The sequence below is a fragment of the Hoplias malabaricus genome, chromosome 4, assembly GCF_029633855.1.
Source record: "Hoplias malabaricus isolate fHopMal1 chromosome 4, fHopMal1.hap1, whole genome shotgun sequence".
NCBI classification, from domain to species: Eukaryota; Metazoa; Chordata; class Actinopteri; order Characiformes; family Erythrinidae; genus Hoplias; species Hoplias malabaricus.
In genome coordinates, this window is record NC_089803.1 from 34,727,799 (window position 1) to 34,745,363 (window position 17,565).

Genomic DNA, 17,565 nt, shown 5'->3' on the forward strand with positions numbered 1-17,565 from the left:
GGTATCATTTTTCAGTAGCGAACATAACTAATAATGCAATTCACTCAAGAAAAATAGAAAATCTGACCTACCGACAACAGTGAGCTGTGCACTGGCTGAGTCCTGATCTAGCGTGGTGTTTGTGATGCATGTGTAGGTCCCTTCATCATTCTCTGTCACTTTGATGATGGTAAGACTATCTGGGTTCACAATGAATCTGAAAGCAATTATAACAATGTCAGCCAGCAGGGAGGGTAAGACTGGATGCACAATGAATGATAAAGTTTATCATAAGTGAAGTCATATACAGTAAATATGCATTTGGTATAGGTTTTACTATTTTGTCATTATCTGTATAGAGAATTTTTGGGAAAGTTGGTATGTTTCCATTAGGCTCTATAACTATATCTTTCAGTGAGCTAGCAGGAAATAATGCTATGGATGTAGCTTAAATGTTCAAGAACCATTATTTAATGTGCAATAATCTAAAATAAGTCTAATCAATAGAGGACTGTTAACATATAAATATGACAGAATGCTTTCTTATGATATCTGTTCTGAATATGCAATGATGAAATATATATATGCCCTGACTTGGCAATAATACTACACCATATATATTTCAATAATAAATACCTCTCATGATCAGGAAGCTCGCCGTCATCTTTGAGCCAGGTTGTAGTAGGAACGAGGGATGGGTCATGCTTCACTTTACACTCAAACACCACATCCCTGTTCCTCTGGACAACCTTATATTCAGGCTGCTTCAGGATCCGAGTGGGCTCTGAAGGACAAAGAGTTAAACACATCAGACAATGAGCACTGACTCAAAGCTACAAAGGTCTCAGTAAGGTCTTATCAGAGAAAAAATATTGCATGTGTATTTGTTTCCTAGACGCAGTACTGTGCAAAATCAGAGACCATTCCAGGCAAAACAGAATTAAGTGGAGATAATGAAAAACTTTCAGGAGCACTTTCAGGAGATATTTGAGAAAAACCTATTTAAACCAATTTATTTGTAAAAGGAAATTTTGAATTCAAATAAAAATACAAAAATAAGGTGTTTTTGTTTGTCCCTCCACTGTGAGAAAAAACAACCCTATGGAACTATAAAGGTATGTAGCTGTTAGAAAGCAGTTACTGATAAAAGAAAACAAAAACAGCATGTGCAAAGAAAAACAAAAAAAGTGGCTGGACAATGGACTAGGACCTGATCTCACACTTCAACACCGAATGATGACTTTTTCGTCAGAACATTTGACAAGTCATTGGCATTTAATAGCTAGCATGTCTCTGAAATTTAAGACAAATAAAGGGTGGTCCATAAATATGCTCAATAATGTAGGTAAGTTTTCCTTTTAAAGTTAAGGATTAGCCCTGAACCACACAATAGCTGCCAAACAGTCTGCTAGTAGCCAATAATTGATAAAGGTTTTCAGGCCTAATGGACCTGCAATATTTCCTGTTATGCTCTTTGGAAAAGCACTTAACCTCATTTGTCTTCATCTGCAAAACATGCGACTCGCAAGCTAAGGACTAAACCTCTCAACCTTAATGCTTAGAAGGAGGTGGGAGGGCATCACAAGCATTCCCAGTGATGAAGATATCAAGGAATGCTATGAACATGAAAAACAGGAGAGGGAAAAACTTGAAACTTATTTAAAAAAATAATTCCTGATTCAAGCCAACTAAAGTTTCTCTTTAAAACTCCAATGTTGCATTCTATATAAGCACTCACCTTTTACCTCCAGATATACATGATTTTCAGAGATGCCAAAGGTATTGGTGGCCACGCAGGTGTATTTTCCATTGTTGGAGGCCTGCGCCACAGGGATCTCTAGAGTTCCATTTTCATAAAACACAAAAGGGTCTCCGACCAGAACGCCAGTACGGCTATTCTTATACCTGTGGAGAAAAAAGCTAATGTGATCAAACCAGTATACTGCTATGTGCTGTTGGCCATTTAAGAAAGCTCCATGGTGAAAATGCTTGATTAGATGTAAAATAAATAAATCTGCATATGCAGTTAAAGTGATCCTGCTTTGGCTTCAGGACACTCATTATATTTTTGTAGAAAATCTACAGTAATTTCTGTTGATGCTGTATGTTAGAGAAACCATGACTCAGTTCAGATGAAACACCTAATTTTTTAAGTTTAATAACTTTAAAAAAAAATGGAAAAAACTCTTTAGAACTAGACTATATAAGGCAATATTTAATAGTCTTATTAAAGCTCTGTGCTGAAGAACTGTGAAAGCAATGTCAAAACAAAAGTGTAACGAGTGCATTGCACACACACAAACACACACATACCACGTGACTACTGGTAAGGGAGAGCCAAAGGAGGCACAGTCCAGAAGAGCTGGCTTGTTCATGATGACCTGGTAGACTTTATTCAGAGGAGTGAGAACCCTTGGGGGCTCCGCTGTAACAGACAACTCCAATTAAAACAACAACACAGAAAACAGCTGTGGTGATAATGCTAATATTCTGCTGAAACAGCTGGAATGCTCATCATACACTAAATAACCTAATATTTCTTCTGACATCAAGGGTATTAACAGGTAGTTTCTCCCTCTTTGCTGCAGTAACAGCCTGTAATCCAGCAGTAAGTCTTAAGATTAGGTGTGGGAATGGCATCCTACTTCATGTCATGCCTTCCTATGGAGATTATACATACTATGTGTGTGAAACTGAATGTCTGTGCCCACAACGGGTCCACTCGTTATAAAGAGTGTGTAAAAACCTTTGAAGATATGGTGTAAATTTTAAATCAAAAGTCTTAAATCTTAAGTCAACACATATTATTCACAGTATACCAATGATTATTTTCATTATCACTTACAGGTTAGCTGTATAACTGTGTCATGAAAAAGTTTATATAACTGTGTTAAATATAATAATAAATATGTTGTGTTTAAGCTTTGTTAGCGAGACTTAAACCAGCCTCCGGTTATGTACGCACCCAGAACGTTGACGAAGACATTGGAGAGCAGGTAGCCATATTCATTTGAGGCATTACACTGGTACACAGCACTGGACCCGGTCTGAACATCAGTGAAGATAATAGTATCATCCTCCACTTTTCTACTGGAATCTGGAGGAGCATCTATTGGAGAATAAACCAACCCCAAATTGATACTAGACAGAAATGAGCTTTAATACCTGGAAGTCTAATAATATTACATGATTAACATTACATTCAGTGTACGTAGGATTTTTATTGATTTCCACATTATTATTTGGTTTAATTTATCCCCTCTCACAGAAGGAATATTGCATTAAGGATGACTGATAAATACTGATACTGACTCTCAATAGGGTCTCCGTTGATGGACCAGCTTATGATGGGTTTGGGGTTTCCTCCGGCTCGGCATGTCAGCACTCCCATCTCTAACGGAGCCAAGACCAGATTTCGAGGAGCATCGATCCAGTACGGAGCAGCTGGAAAAGACCAAACAAGCATAAGTCAAACACAAAACTTTCATTTTCTTAAATATATCTACACTGCAAAAAGAGAGAATAAGAGTGAGAACAGCTATGGTGTCAATCACTAAAATTAATTACCTCCACAAATCATAAGCTGTGCTCAAGTTTTCCAGCTGAAAACTGTGTACAGTACGGAGCTTACAGTAAAATGTGTTGATGCAATCAACATCAAAATGTTTTTCCTAAAACAATCTAATAACTGTTTTTCCAATCTTCAGTCCCGTTTACCGACAGAACATCAGTTCCCCAGATAATACAATTCTGCACTGCATTTAAAAATCAATAAGAGGAAATGTAGAGAAGGCAAATGTGAGTTGAAGTGGCTGAGTGTGTGTTTGATGTGGTATCCATCTCCCACCTTTCACTGTTACTCTGATGGTGTGGTGGACGGAGCCTAGGCGGTTCTTAGCTTTGCAGCGGTACTCGCCAGCATCTGCCTCGGATACGTTCACAATCCGCAGAGTTTTCTGAAAGTTTAGGTAGAAGGCTCTCTTTGTAGGGAGCTCACCACTGATTTTACTCCAAGATAACTCTGGAGTGGGGCTGTGTTGAGAGGAAGGGAATGAGAAAAAGAGAGAGATAAGAAACAAACAGAGTAGATTATTTAGTCCTAACTGCATTCAGAATAGGAAATGAAATTTGCAGACACTTGCTCATCACATGACATTCCTTCAAAAATCAAAGATTTTATAAAAGTAGATCAACCACGAAAGCATTAGTGAGGTCAGGTACTGATGAAGGATGATTAGTTCTGCATCACAAGCACCACTCCAACTGATCTCAGAGGTGAGAGGAGCCCCATTTCCCCAGAGATGCATTTGACTGATGAAGAGAAATACCTTATACAGCATATGCACACATCTCATACACTGTACATTTTGAATCTATATCATACTTAAGATAGCAGAATGCATTCAATTTCTGTCAGAATCTGTAGAATATTATTCTTCAGATATTAAGTGTTAAGGTTTTGGATTCAGAAACTAATACGTATGTTTTGTTGCTACAAAAGTCAGCAACTGAAGTGTAGTCTCTCATACAGGCCCTGAGGGTTTAAGGGTTATAATGATGTGAAGAAAACAACAGCAGAGTACAAAAATAAAAGCAGAAAGAAGTGTAGGCTTACAGTCCATCAGCAATGCACTCCAGCTCCAGAACCTGTCCTCTAAGGACCAACTTGGAGCTAGTAGAACCAGTTGGCACCAGAAATGAAGGACTTCTCTCCTCTGCTGGGGCATCTGAAGTTAGAATAACAACTTTTGCTCTGAATATGAACCATCTAAACCATCCAAACCACCATCTAAACAGCTAAAATCAAGCCCTGTTGAAGTATACATGTTGTTTTAACAGGCAAACTGAAAACTTCTCTTTACTTATTAAGATATATTTATGACCATAGGACTTTCAAATGCTTATGTTCTTATTGTTTCAACAGCATGTTCTGTTTGTGTTCATTACATAAATTGCTAATCATTTAACTAGACATGGCTAAACTTTACCTCTGACTGCATGCTACGGTCTCCTAATAACTCAGTGCTTCACAAGAGGATCCTTTTAATCAATCAAACATAAGAAAATGGCAAAGAATATGTGTTGAAGTAAAGAAATGAAATATATGGGGCCATATTTACAATAGCTTGTAGCACATTAATAAAATGTTTTGAATACACAATCAAATATTTAGCACGTCATTATGTATGATTTATAGCCAAATCAGTTTGAGGATGATTTGTGGTCATGCTAAAAACTGTGGTAAACCAGGCCCATAAAGTAAACATGAGGTTGTACAAGCAATGAGAAATGAGCAGAGTGTCACAGAGTGGTAGAACTGAATGAATGAGGGGATCAGAATAGAGGAATGAAAAGCAAAAGTTTTTGTTTTCATCTAAAATTCTATAATTGTGTTATTATATATAAATAATTCCATTGTTCATTGTTCCTTTGTTTTTTTGACTAATACAATAATGTCAAAACCACATGAAATGTCTTCATTTCCTGTCCAAACCACAGTCATCTATTATCCAGAAGAGTAATTTTTTTGTCTTTTTTCTGTCAGACCACCAAAAATTACTATCATCAGAAAAACAGTACTTACATTTGCATTAGTCAGTTTCACTGGAGAGTGTGTGTGAGAGTTATTGAAGTTCACCAATATAGCTGTCAGAGGGTGCGCATCCCAAGTTCTCAACATTGCAGTAGTGCATTATTTAAGATGCACCCCCCAGCAACCAAGAGAGTGAACCAAAATAATAGGATTTCTTAGGCACTTCTGATGGATTTGCTGCTAAAATAAGTATCTTTTAATTATATGCTTCATATTTTAAAGTTGATTTGTAAATTTATCCTACACTAGTCGCAAAAATGTAACTGTTGGAATTTAGAGAAAGATTTTATTGCCTGATAAGTGTAAATTTGTAATTAGACTGATTAATAAAATGAACTGAATCATGAATGCCAGCAAAGGCAACCAACATCTAAGGCTGAATTTTAAGGTGGGGAAATATTCAAAACTAAGATTTCTTAGACGAAGTGAAAGCATGTCTCACTTAGAGAAAAGATATTGTGATAATGGCAAAGGGTGGATATATTAAACACTGAATTGCTGAGGCCTCTGTGTATGTGTCTGTAAATTATGTGTTTTGTGCTTTTTCTCTCTGACAACAAAGAATAATGAACTTGCTGGAGGGTGTTACTGAAAATTGGTCTAGTATATAAGAAACCTTGTTGGCAATTGTAGCTAAAGAGGCCTTCCAGGCAGAGGAAAAATGTAATATGCATTCAGAAAAGGACATCTACTATTCAGATAGGAGCAGGTTATAAATAAATCAGAACAAAAATCTAGGGAAAAAGGGAAGAAAATATTTGAGATTGTGAAATCCCACACAGTATAATGGTTTGTTTGGAATAGGTAAGGACAGATAGATTAAAGATTGATGTTAGTGACTGAGCTGTGCAGTGGGTTAAACTAGGACGGGGGTTAATTTCTAGGTTTGGTTAAACCATCAAGGGGCAATCACTAGGGGGCGGCATCACTCACCACCAAACAAATCAGTGTCATTGAAATAAGCTGCCATTGTCTCATTGATTGCATCCACTGGAACACAACAGAAGGTCAAATGCATGAATAAAGATATTCAAAATCAAAGAAAATGTGACTGAACAGAACATGTTTGTGAACAGAATATAAAAGGCGTGGATAAATACAGAAACAAAGAAAGTTAAACTGGGTAGCACTTCACAATTGATGCTGTGTATTTGACTTTCCATAAGCATAACTCAAGAGTGTCCTTTATTGCTCATGGCTGACTAATATTTCTGAGCAATGAAAGGAGACTTGGAGGTTTTACTGAAACCTTCTCAAACAAAAACCCATGTGATCCGTGACAATGGTCTCCTTTGAGCAATGGTGACACCAGAAGAGTGTTGTAATAACCCTGACTGTGGCGTTTCTCCTACAGATGTATGCGGTGTTCATAAGGGACTCACTGTTGAGGACATGGACGGTGATGGGCTGCTTCTGCTGAATAGTCTGTGTGTGGGGGAAGCGTGCGTAACAGATGTAGTCACTTCTGGAGTCCTCCGTCATAACATTGGAGAAGTAAAGATCTCCATTCAGACCCTGAGAGACTCGCTGACTCTGAGGCAGACGCTGGAAATCTGTGGAGAGAAACATCTTTGAGAGTGAGAGAATTATATATATAAAGTGAGATATATAAATATAAGTGAGAAAGGGAGAAGAGAGCGACAGAGCAAGAGACAGAGTGAGGGACTTAAAGAGAGAGGGTGGGATGGAGGGAGGGAAAGGGAGAGAGAGAAAGGTATGACAGGGAGCAGTAAAAGATGACAGGTAAGGCTAGTGTGAGGCAGGACTTTAATGCTGGAGCAGGGGGTTGGATGACAGCTACATCCTTGAGCAGGCAGACAGAGGGAAATTGAGTAAAAAAAATGTAGAGAGGGAGAAAAAGGAAGAATAGAAGCATGCAAAGTCGTTCACCACTGACCTTACTGTGGGAGTGAATAAATGCACTAAACCATGACAGTGCCATAAAAATGGAAATGCCTTATACCAATCCTAAAGTAATGTAGCTTGTAATGTTACAATAGACCTCATATATTGAGTCGTACTCAAGTAAACTCCTAGAATAGCAGAGAGCTGAGATTTCAGAGCCACCATTATATTCTGTTGAAAGGCAACATCAGAAAATACTTATCGTAGAAAATCTCACCTAGTTCTGTTTTGTGTGAATATAAAATATTTCATCTTTGACAAAAAGACCCTGCAAAGTTGACTCGGATTTGGCAGTTATGTCAAATCTGAAAAAATATGAATATATTCAAAAGTACATGACACACAAACACCACATTTATATGTGCTTGTTGAATGTTCATAAACTTGCCCAAACTGTTTGGAAACTATTAGGAAGAACAATATAATTGTAAGAACTATTGTAAATAATCAAGATTTCTTTTCTGGGGCACATCCTATTCTATGAGAAACAAAAACAGGTCATTATTCCTCTTTTAACTAACTTCTCACCTGAAATTGCACTGGTGCCTCTTGCTTCTTGTTATGTTACAGGGGAAGTTTGGAATGTTGCAAAAGTTATAATCGAGGACTGATTTTGAAATGCTAGGCACATCAGCACTTCAGGGTACCTTGTGTTCTCCTCCACTTCACCACTTCTCCTGCATATATCCATCTCACAATAATTGCATCTACAGTGACAAACTCATTATTTAAATAAAGTGAGCCATTTTTTTGCCTTGTCATGTATGCTAAGATCATTTCTATTTCCTTGATAAATTGCAAGAAACCCTTGGAAGACATCCACTTGGTTTCACCTCAGGCAGAATACTTACTTTCAAAAATATTTTAAATATATTTTACCCAGAAATGTTCCATTCCTTTTTTTGAGAGACAAACTCTGTGAAGTCAATATTCATCAAGTTAAATTAAAATAGTTTAATATAATTAAAATGCTAAAGCATTAACGGCCATTTATTCTTGCAGCTTGACTCTCAGTGAGTGTAATTTTGGCGCTCTCCTACTGAAGACTGGCACTTATGCTAACAATGTGTGAGGTGAAGGTGTTGTTAGCAGCTCAAGCATTTGTGCCTGGAGGGAGGATCTTGTTGCAATGTCTGAGCACACGGCCCAGCACTGCTGAGGTGTACTGACAGCTGAAAGGTAATGCTTACTGTTGTCCATCCAGAAGATGATGGGAGGAGGCAGTCCTGCAGGTGGTCTACACTGCAGCACAAGAGACACGCCCTGCTGTACAATGATTGGCTTGATCCTCTCTTTCGACCATAGAGGGGATCCTACAGATCAAAACAAATAATACACAATACCTTTGTTAAAAGTGCTATACACACACTTTAATCCAAATGGGAAAACATCACGTTAGAGATTAGATGATGAGGAGAGGTAAGGAATGGGAAGGAATTTGTGTTTAGCCCAAAATTTCATTTACACAATTTCCTTCTTCCCTCAAATACAGCCAGACAGACAGCCCTGACAACTGCTGCCCAAGGGTTGCGTCTACATTTTTACAGTGGGTTATGAAAATAATGTAGAAAACAAGCAACCTGCCAATCTGTACCCCTAAACAGTCATACACCTGCCTCAAACTTAACTGACTTATTGGAGTTGTTCTATTTCAAATTTAAACAAATCTTATGCTTGTTGATGGCAATGGCCAGCATTTTAAACTATAAAATAGAAATTTGTCCAAGAAACACACAATGCTGATATTGTTTGATGTGATTTATGCAGATAATATGTATAAGAAAAATATGTTTTCATATTCATGTTAGCTCCATTAGCCACCACAACAATAAAAGAAAAGAAAAAAACAACCTTGTCAAGCCTGGGCTAACTGACCACATTCAGGTTTAAGGGGAAATTGTGTAAATTACATTTTCACTTTTAAGCTGTGATCTGCTGTTTGAATGCTACCTAAATAAAAAAATGAGGAGAAAATTTTAGGAACATTTAGGAAACTTGGCATGCTCTGAGTTTGAATATATATATACCTTCCAATATAAGTGCTTTGATGATGTCAAATGTGTCTTGTTTTAAATAGAAATGATGGAGGTGATGAAAAGAAAACATTGTTAATGACCATGTTAAAAAACAAAGCATTTAAATGAATATGTGCAGATGAATAAATGAACATGTACCCCAAAGAAGATGTAAAAATAGTGAGGGGAAAATGTTAAAGGTGTTGACTTACTGGATTGTCGGATTACAATGTTGTTGGACACGGCTGTCCCGTGCTCATTGCGGGCAGTGCATTGGTAAACACCTTCATATGCCTCTACTTTCTCTCCTCCACTGATGTCAATAGTCAGGGTGCCTGAGTGACCCTTCATTGTCACTTTGGGTTCTTTATCAATATCAAAATGTATTCCATTCCTTGTCCATGAGAATCTGTGAGAGCACAGTGAGAGAATTTTAAATAAAAGTAAAACAGAAATATAATTCAGACACTCTTTCAGCAGTATGGTAAACATAAATATAGGGCTAGACAATATAGTCTAATATTCACCACACTGTTTAAAAATAAAAGTTACAATTCTGTACAATAAGAGTAAATATAAAAGTAGAACATTTTAAATTAAACATCTACGCTTAGGGACAAAAATCGCAAGAAATTTTTGCTCTAGTGGCCGCATACAATATGAGGCCTATTTAAACTACTGCATAATGACATAAATAATTAATGAGGTGAAAAAACACATTCCCATTTTCCCTCATTATCACAGCAGTAATGTAAACATGATCATTCAACAGCCCGTTTTAGACCAACACAAATCAGTCAGATATAAAGAGCATTTCACAACTTATACTGACTTTAATTCCTGATGAGCTCTCAGTTAACATTGCTTCATCTTAATGCCGCTCTGAATTCTTCCTTAGAAGTGATATACTCATTAAGGGTCTTTGCCAAAATCAGAAAGAACAAAGCAGCAAATATTCATAATGTACCTCTATGCACTCTCACAATCAGACAATCAGTTTTAAAACCCAGTCAGAATAAAATGTGGCATTGTAACATTAAAGCCGTAGCTGCCTGCTGTTAGATCGTCTTTAGTGCAACTCAAGCCCTGTGCCTCTCTGATTTTGAAGGCGATTTTTATTTGCCATATGCTGTACTGTATAGAAATATTTATCGCTGAAGTGTTTTCTTTTCACATGCCTCAGGAGGTCCATCAAATCCTCTTATCGAGGCTCAGTAAAAGAGGATTTCTGACTCCGTAGTTTACAAAGAGCCTATGCACATACGATTAGTCAGTACATAAAGCGAGTGTTGTATATGAACGGGAGAAGTGTAAATCACCCACCTCGGGTGAGGCTTTCCTTTGGCTTCACAGTGAATGATGATGTTTTCCCGTGGGTCAACGATGTAATCTTTAGGGGACTGGTGGGTTATTGTTGGAGGCTGCGGCACTAAAGTCACACACACACAGCAAATAATCTAGAGACCGTTTTACATTGTATCATCATCATTCACTCATACACAGCAATCACACGAGCACACACTGAAAAAGAACAGTGAAGCATTGAATTTACTTGATTTAAATATGTACATTTCCACATGAATATAGTCCAATACTGTTAAAAAAAAACTACACAAAAAACTGTAATCAGCACTACTTTATTTAACTTCTAATTTAAACAGATATTGAAGCCGAAAAATATTTAAAAAATGTAAAAATATTAAATCAAAATGACACAGGAGCTTCAGTGTTTACTGTGTATATCTTTTGCCATCTCCAACTCCCATTTATTTTTGTTTTTCAATGAAATCATCTTTGTTTAATTGGCAAAAGATGTTTTCTAAATAACAGCTTCTTGACAGCTAGACATTCTTTCATACACGAAGTGTTGCACAGTGCTTCTTAAAGAGGATGGATGCACAGAAACACCTGTGGATGTTTTCAGTTCTGAAGCAAGAGTGGAACTTGAATTTCTCCCACCTCTCAAAAATGATATTTTTTAAGTAGTGTTTATCTAATACTTAAAGTTTATGTTTTTACAAACGTCTTATGCGTTTTTTAGAATGTTCCAGCTTTGACACAGCTGTTTAAATTATTTTTATATTGTCAGTTACTTGTTTTGATTTTCTCTTTCCTCATGTATTCTATCTTATTAATCTGTTTTCAAAATATGAATAGCTTGTACTTACTGATTGTTTAAACTAGAAATGTGGCTTCTAACTTTTGCACAGCAGTGCAAAATACACAAACAGAAATACATTTCTACACCCTGGTAAAACATGTCACTAATGTAGAAATGACACACATATCAAATAAATTCAAAGCCTGCACTGTTTTCTATGTACTCAGTAAGTCATGCAGGAACGGTTTGTTTCTAATCAAGCAAAGAAAGAGCAAAGCAAAAAAAGCACAACAATTTTTTAAAAATGCAAGACAATCATGCAAAATGTCTATACACAAAATGATATTAAATAAACATGACAAAGTTCATCAAATTTCATGACAAAACATGAAAATGTTTTTTTTTTGCTGTATCTCCATTTGTTTATTGTTGAATTTCCTTCTTAAAGGAAAGCATTACAGCAAAGGAACTGTGCAGTGGGAGCGTGCAAAACAATGCTTCTCAGTCGTTCACACAAAAAAGAAATAAATAAATAAAGAAAAAAAAAAATAAAGAAAAAAATAAAAATAAATGCAGCAAATGTAAAACCCAAACTAAGCCAAACTGTCAAAACAAATCTGCCACATCACAATTACACCAAGTAATGACTTACATCCTTCCAGAATTTTTGCTTTATTCCCCAAAAGCAAAGAGGAAAAACAATGACAAGTGTCAAAGAAAGTTAGGTGTTTGTGCTGATTCAAAAACAGAGTTTTAAAAGATCTATCTACAATACATAGTGATTTTACACAATTGAAGCTTCAATCAAATCAAAGATTGTATTATCACACTAGATTTCCATTCAGATGCTATAAATGCTTGTGGCTTTGCTGAGTATAATATTATATATATTATATAATATAATATTCAGTTTTGGTATCTGCCCACTAATGTTCTTCTAAATGGAATCACTGAGGTATCACTCAGAGTGTAGGAACAGATAAAGAGCATAAAAGGCATGGTCAGTTAAAATCACAGCATTGGTAAAAATATATTGAATATTGACGTCAACATCATTTTACCAAAAACTAGAGTTCTCTTGTCAATTCGCTTGTCACATCACACTTACAACTTTAATAAATATGGCATATCAAGTACTGCTTGCTGTTTAGCACGGCAAGGCCCTCGGGCCTGCCTACTGTCTAAAACATGACATATCTGTGCATATTATTTCATCATGGCAAAGCCAAGCTAGCTCCTGAGTTCAATTCAAATTCAATTCAATAAATCTTCAGGAGCTAAACTGAAGCCCTAGCCTGTCAGACTACAAATAAATATGAATTAATAAAGAGAGGAATATAAGGAAAATATTATGTCTTTTTCACACTTCAAAACAGATTGTGTTTTGCAATCTTCAAATGTATGTGTTAAATCTAGAATTGTGTGATGGAGGAATGAACAGTGCAGGGGGTATGGTCTCAGTAGCCCTTTAGTGTGTAATGTGCCGTGAGACTGGGATTGAGGAGCAGCTGTGCTATTCAACTGTTTTGGTATCATATCAAATTATTTTAGCCAAGATCATGCTTCAGTATATTTTTTACCAACTATATGTAAGTTTCTCTCTTTTAGCTTTGAATATTCCCATTTTATTCCCATTAATTCCCACAATTACCCGCTAATTCCTGTTAATTCCCATACTTACCCGTAATTCCCAACTTAGAAAATTACTGGAATTTTGTAACCCTAATCCTAACATTTGAGTCCTATAGACTAGAAGACATTACCACTTAGTTCAGGTGATGTTTTCCTACTTTTTGAGTGAAATTTGACATTTATGGCCAGTACCATAGGCAAAGCTTGTTTAGCCAGCCATGAAAAGATGTGATTATCAATGAGTTTTATACAGTGCCGTAGTATTTCATAAATCATCCTATTTCTATTTTCTGTACTGATTGTTCATACTCATGTGGTCTCTACTGGCTGTGAATAGGTCAAGAGGATAAAGTTGGCTGGCGCTAGAGTATAGCACATTTATACGTCTTTTATTTTCATAATGCTATATGAATTGAGGTCATAATCACACAGGAAAGAGCCAAGTACCTACAGTGAATTATGACTCCCCTTAATCTCTTGCTATTACTAATCTTTTCTCTCTTTTAATATCCCCACCTCTACTTTGTTTCCCTTTCTCTGTCTCTCTCACTGTGTAATCATTTACAAATGAAATAGCAAGGGGGTATAGCTACCTTTATCGAATATATTCATTCATGTACCTCTCCAGGCTACAACACATTGTGAACAAAGGATTCTGTGGTCTACACATCTTCAGTATCTTTAGTATCAGGAGACGTGTGATGACAGACATATCTGAGCCTGTTTTCTCAGCTGAAGAGTGTGAGGGGGAGTTATGTAGGGCACTGCTGACAGTGTGCAAGTATGTGTGTGTGTGCTCATACGGTTTGTTTTGGTACTCACGGTCAAGAGGGACCTCCAGTGCCATGACCACGTTACCCAGGAAAAGCACCAGCAGTAGCTTCCAGCAGTCTCTCAATATGTCCATCATTGGCATGAGTGACTAATAGAGCCTCGTTTAGACTGAGCTTTGTCCCGCCTCTCTCCTCAAGATGGACACTAGCCTACACAAGAACATCCACCACTGCAAAGACAGTGAGAGAGAGAGAGAGAGAGAGAGAGAGAGAGAGAGAGAGAGAGAGAGAGAGAGAGAGAGAGAGAGAGAGAGAGACAGAATATCAACAACTTGGACTTGGAATTAGGGACAGATAATAAAGAGAGATGTGGAGCAGAAAGAGGAGGAGGGAGAGATGTAGATAGAAGGAAAACTGTCAGAAAATGAATTGCATAAAAATGCAAAACAGTGAAAAGGACAAGGAGAGCAACAGCTGAGGTTGTACAGAATGGTAATTCCTTAAATACATCCAGCGTTTTATAACATTACAGAGATACAGAGACTAGCACACAGCAACTTTACATTTACATTCTGATTTACATTTATTTGTTAGGCAGAAGCTTTTTATCCAAATCTGCTTGAATGTAAAAGTTGTACAGTCGAAGCATGCAAATAAGAAAAGGAATGTATAGTGTTAACAAAAACCTACCAGGTACAGCAAGTCTAGATTAACCCTATAGTCAATAACAACAGCATGGAGAAGTCTGATATTATTTATTTTATGAAAGAAGCTCAGAAATTCTGTACATTTCAAAACTTTCAGTTTGCGCTTGAGAGTTTTATTAGAAAAGATAATGCTATAAATTGAAATAACTGACACACACAAAATATGTAAATGTACTTTATGTAATTAATGCTCATTTTATAATAACCAGCAATCTACACAGAGAGAGAGAGAGAGAGAGAGAGAGAGAGAGAGAGAGAGAGAGAGAGAGACAGGGAGAGCAAGACAATTTTAACAAAACGTTTTGACCAGGAGTTCCCAAACTTTTGCACACTGTAATTAGCATAATATGATTAAAACAAATCTGTTGTTTTTCAAAGCATTTTATTCTATATTTTGATAATAATCCAATCATATAATAAATATTACATTTAAAAAGCATGGTAAAAGAAAAGCCACTTTCTAACAAATAACATATTAGAAAGTTTGATGATACACAGTGAAAAGAATAAAATCCTATATTGCACAATGCATGCTTTAATGTTGTAAAATTCACCATAAACCAATAATAAAAGCATATGATTGAAATATGATCATATAATCCTATTAAATTAAGATGTGCAGACACGGTTTATAACTGCACTGGTGCACACTCCTTTACTAAAATGACTACATTCATAGCAATCCTGTTAGACCACTGTGTTATTGACTGCAAGGCATGAGGGAAACACCACTGGACTCTGACTAAGAGAACACAAGGGTAATTTTTTGTGATTTCATCCTGTTTCATGCTAAATATTTTATACCTATCAAATATCAAATCAACAGTTAATGTGAGTGATAAAAGCTCCAGCATTACTTTCCTTCCCTACCGCCCATGACCTAGAGTCTAATTAAGTTGCTGCCTTTGCTTTCTCCCTGCTGACAATTGGATATGAGGTTATTTTACTCCTACTCTCAATTAGGTTACACGGGAGACTCCATTGGTTACCTCTGAATCAAGCAGAACCCCAGCTTATTAAAGCGTCTTTTTCAGTTATAAGACAAATTGCAGCATTTAACTCTGCAGCATCTCCACCAGCTCATTGGTGACTGAAGATTTTAGACTTCTAAAGCATCAACTGTGTTTACATTTATATCTTGTTTACAAAATGTACACTGGGTCAGGGCTGCCCAGATTTATAGGTACCTTCTAACAATTGCTATATATTATAGTAATTTGATTATACATTAGTCAGCCATAACATTAAAACGACTTCCATCTTTCTACAGTCATTGTCCAAAATCATACCTGCTCTTCAATGGTCAGGAATGGTGACCATGGTGAAATGGGGCTAAGAAGAAGCTAACAAGACAAATAGACTTCAAATCTGTAGTAGTTTAAAAAGTGCACCTATATGGGAAGTGTAGATGATAAATGGACAATGAGTGCAGTAACAAAGAGATACATTTAATGTTATTGCTGATCGGTGTATGTGTAGTTTATAGTAATTTTACTCTTTTTGTACTCTTTAGTGGTACAATGTGAAGTATTATGGCAGAAATGCATGAATAATCAGTGTATACTCAATGCTACCATGATTTTAACTGTACATTTTAAATAACATCACTTGTGGCATTCAGTGATTGAGCAGATCAACCTATCTGTAATGTTAAATATAAAGCACCATTGAGTAATTTATTGCTTTCATCCAATATTTTTTTTTTTAAAGAACAAAGATGAGCAAAGTATCCCCAGTGCACTAGCGTCTTTTTTCACAATCGGGTTAAAGCGAGGCTTTTCAACAGCTGCCAGGTTACTCTACATATGATTTCATTTCCAGTCAATGTGTAAACATTTCAAAGCTCATCTTACTTCCTGCATTATCTTCTTTTCATTTCTGACCAATTACAGCTTGTTTAAATATTCCACTGTTGCAGCTACCCACGGAAAAGCAACAACCAGTTTGAAAACTGAGGAAGGCCTGCTGTTCTCCAGCACTCTCTTTCAGAATCTAACTGAAAATGTCACAGCTTGAACATGATTATACAGATGTTATCTGATGTAATCATTTTCTGCTTTAATATGCACCAAGATAGAAACTTAGATAGAAACAGAAGCAGTTATTGGCAGCCTAAACCTTATGATTATTTAGAAACCAATGGATTGATTCAATATTTTTGAATATTTTTCCTTGTCTTGCCTTGACTTAACAACACCAGCAGTATATTTCTCAACCAAACCAACTGTGTGGTCAAAACAAATTGCTGTATAAGTTAAAATATCATAAATTCCAGTGTATGTACAGTGATTTACCGACAGATGTTATATGAATATTTTTTTAAATGTATTAATCTACATTTATTAAATTCAAATGAGGTCTATTTGTTGAAAGCTATGGAAGCAGGTACGAACCAGAAGAGTTAATGTACATCACTAATGTAACAGTAAACACTGAAATCCCGAGTGCCTGGTCACCATGGATTCAGCAGCACATTCTCCCTGTGGAAACACTTACCTCTTCAAAGTCAAATGAAACTCAGAATGCAGCTGCCAATCAAACACAGGCTTCTAAAGAGGCTTCATTGTTGCTGGGCAGCGTGAAGGTTTCATTATAGCGTCAACCAACCAAAGGCTGGAACTTTCACATGCAGACTGACTGACCTGACACTTCTGAAAGTCTGGAGGATTCTATTTGTACAAAAGGAGGAGGAGAAGAGATGGGGAAATGGGGAGTGGGGGACATGTGGTGTGTGTGTGGGTGTATGTGTGTACATGTGTGCGTGTGACTGGAAGCAGAAGACGTGGAGGAAATAAGTTTACAGCACTCAAGGCTTTTTGGCATTAGCTACCGTTCTGGTCATTGCTTTTCAGCAAGCCTG

General features: G+C 36.6%; 1 protein-coding gene across 16 annotated transcripts in view; it reads right to left on the reverse strand.

Annotated features, from left to right (window-relative positions):
- The window catches only part of LOC136694835 (neuronal cell adhesion molecule-like), a 98,375-nt gene that overhangs the window by 18,056 nt on the left and 62,754 nt on the right, over positions 1 to 17,565 (reverse strand). For 7 of the 16 annotated variants that reach the window (XM_066668672.1, XM_066668675.1, XM_066668665.1 and 4 more), the window contains exons 3-17: positions 14,048 to 14,228; positions 12,246 to 12,263; positions 10,816 to 10,921; positions 9,705 to 9,901; positions 8,668 to 8,790; positions 6,955 to 7,125; positions 6,506 to 6,562; positions 4,595 to 4,706; positions 3,827 to 4,011; positions 3,292 to 3,423; positions 2,945 to 3,088; positions 2,293 to 2,404; positions 1,718 to 1,884; positions 616 to 763; positions 72 to 196 (exon numbers count right to left, since the gene is read on the reverse strand). In XM_066668672.1, the coding sequence (XP_066524769.1) occupies positions 72 to 196; positions 616 to 763; positions 1,718 to 1,884; positions 2,293 to 2,404; positions 2,945 to 3,088; positions 3,292 to 3,423; positions 3,827 to 4,011; positions 4,595 to 4,706; positions 6,506 to 6,562; positions 6,955 to 7,125; positions 8,668 to 8,790; positions 9,705 to 9,901; positions 10,816 to 10,921; positions 12,246 to 12,263; positions 14,048 to 14,141 (1,891 nt within the window). In that variant the 5' untranslated portion in view covers positions 14,142 to 14,228. The remainder of the gene's footprint in view (positions 1 to 71; positions 197 to 615; positions 764 to 1,717; positions 1,885 to 2,292; positions 2,405 to 2,944; positions 3,089 to 3,291; positions 3,424 to 3,826; positions 4,012 to 4,594; positions 4,707 to 6,505; positions 6,563 to 6,954; positions 7,126 to 8,667; positions 8,791 to 9,704; positions 9,902 to 10,815; positions 10,922 to 12,245; positions 12,264 to 14,047; positions 14,229 to 17,565) is intronic. The other 9 variants (XM_066668668.1, XM_066668681.1, XM_066668674.1 and 6 more) reach the window with 3 other exon arrangements.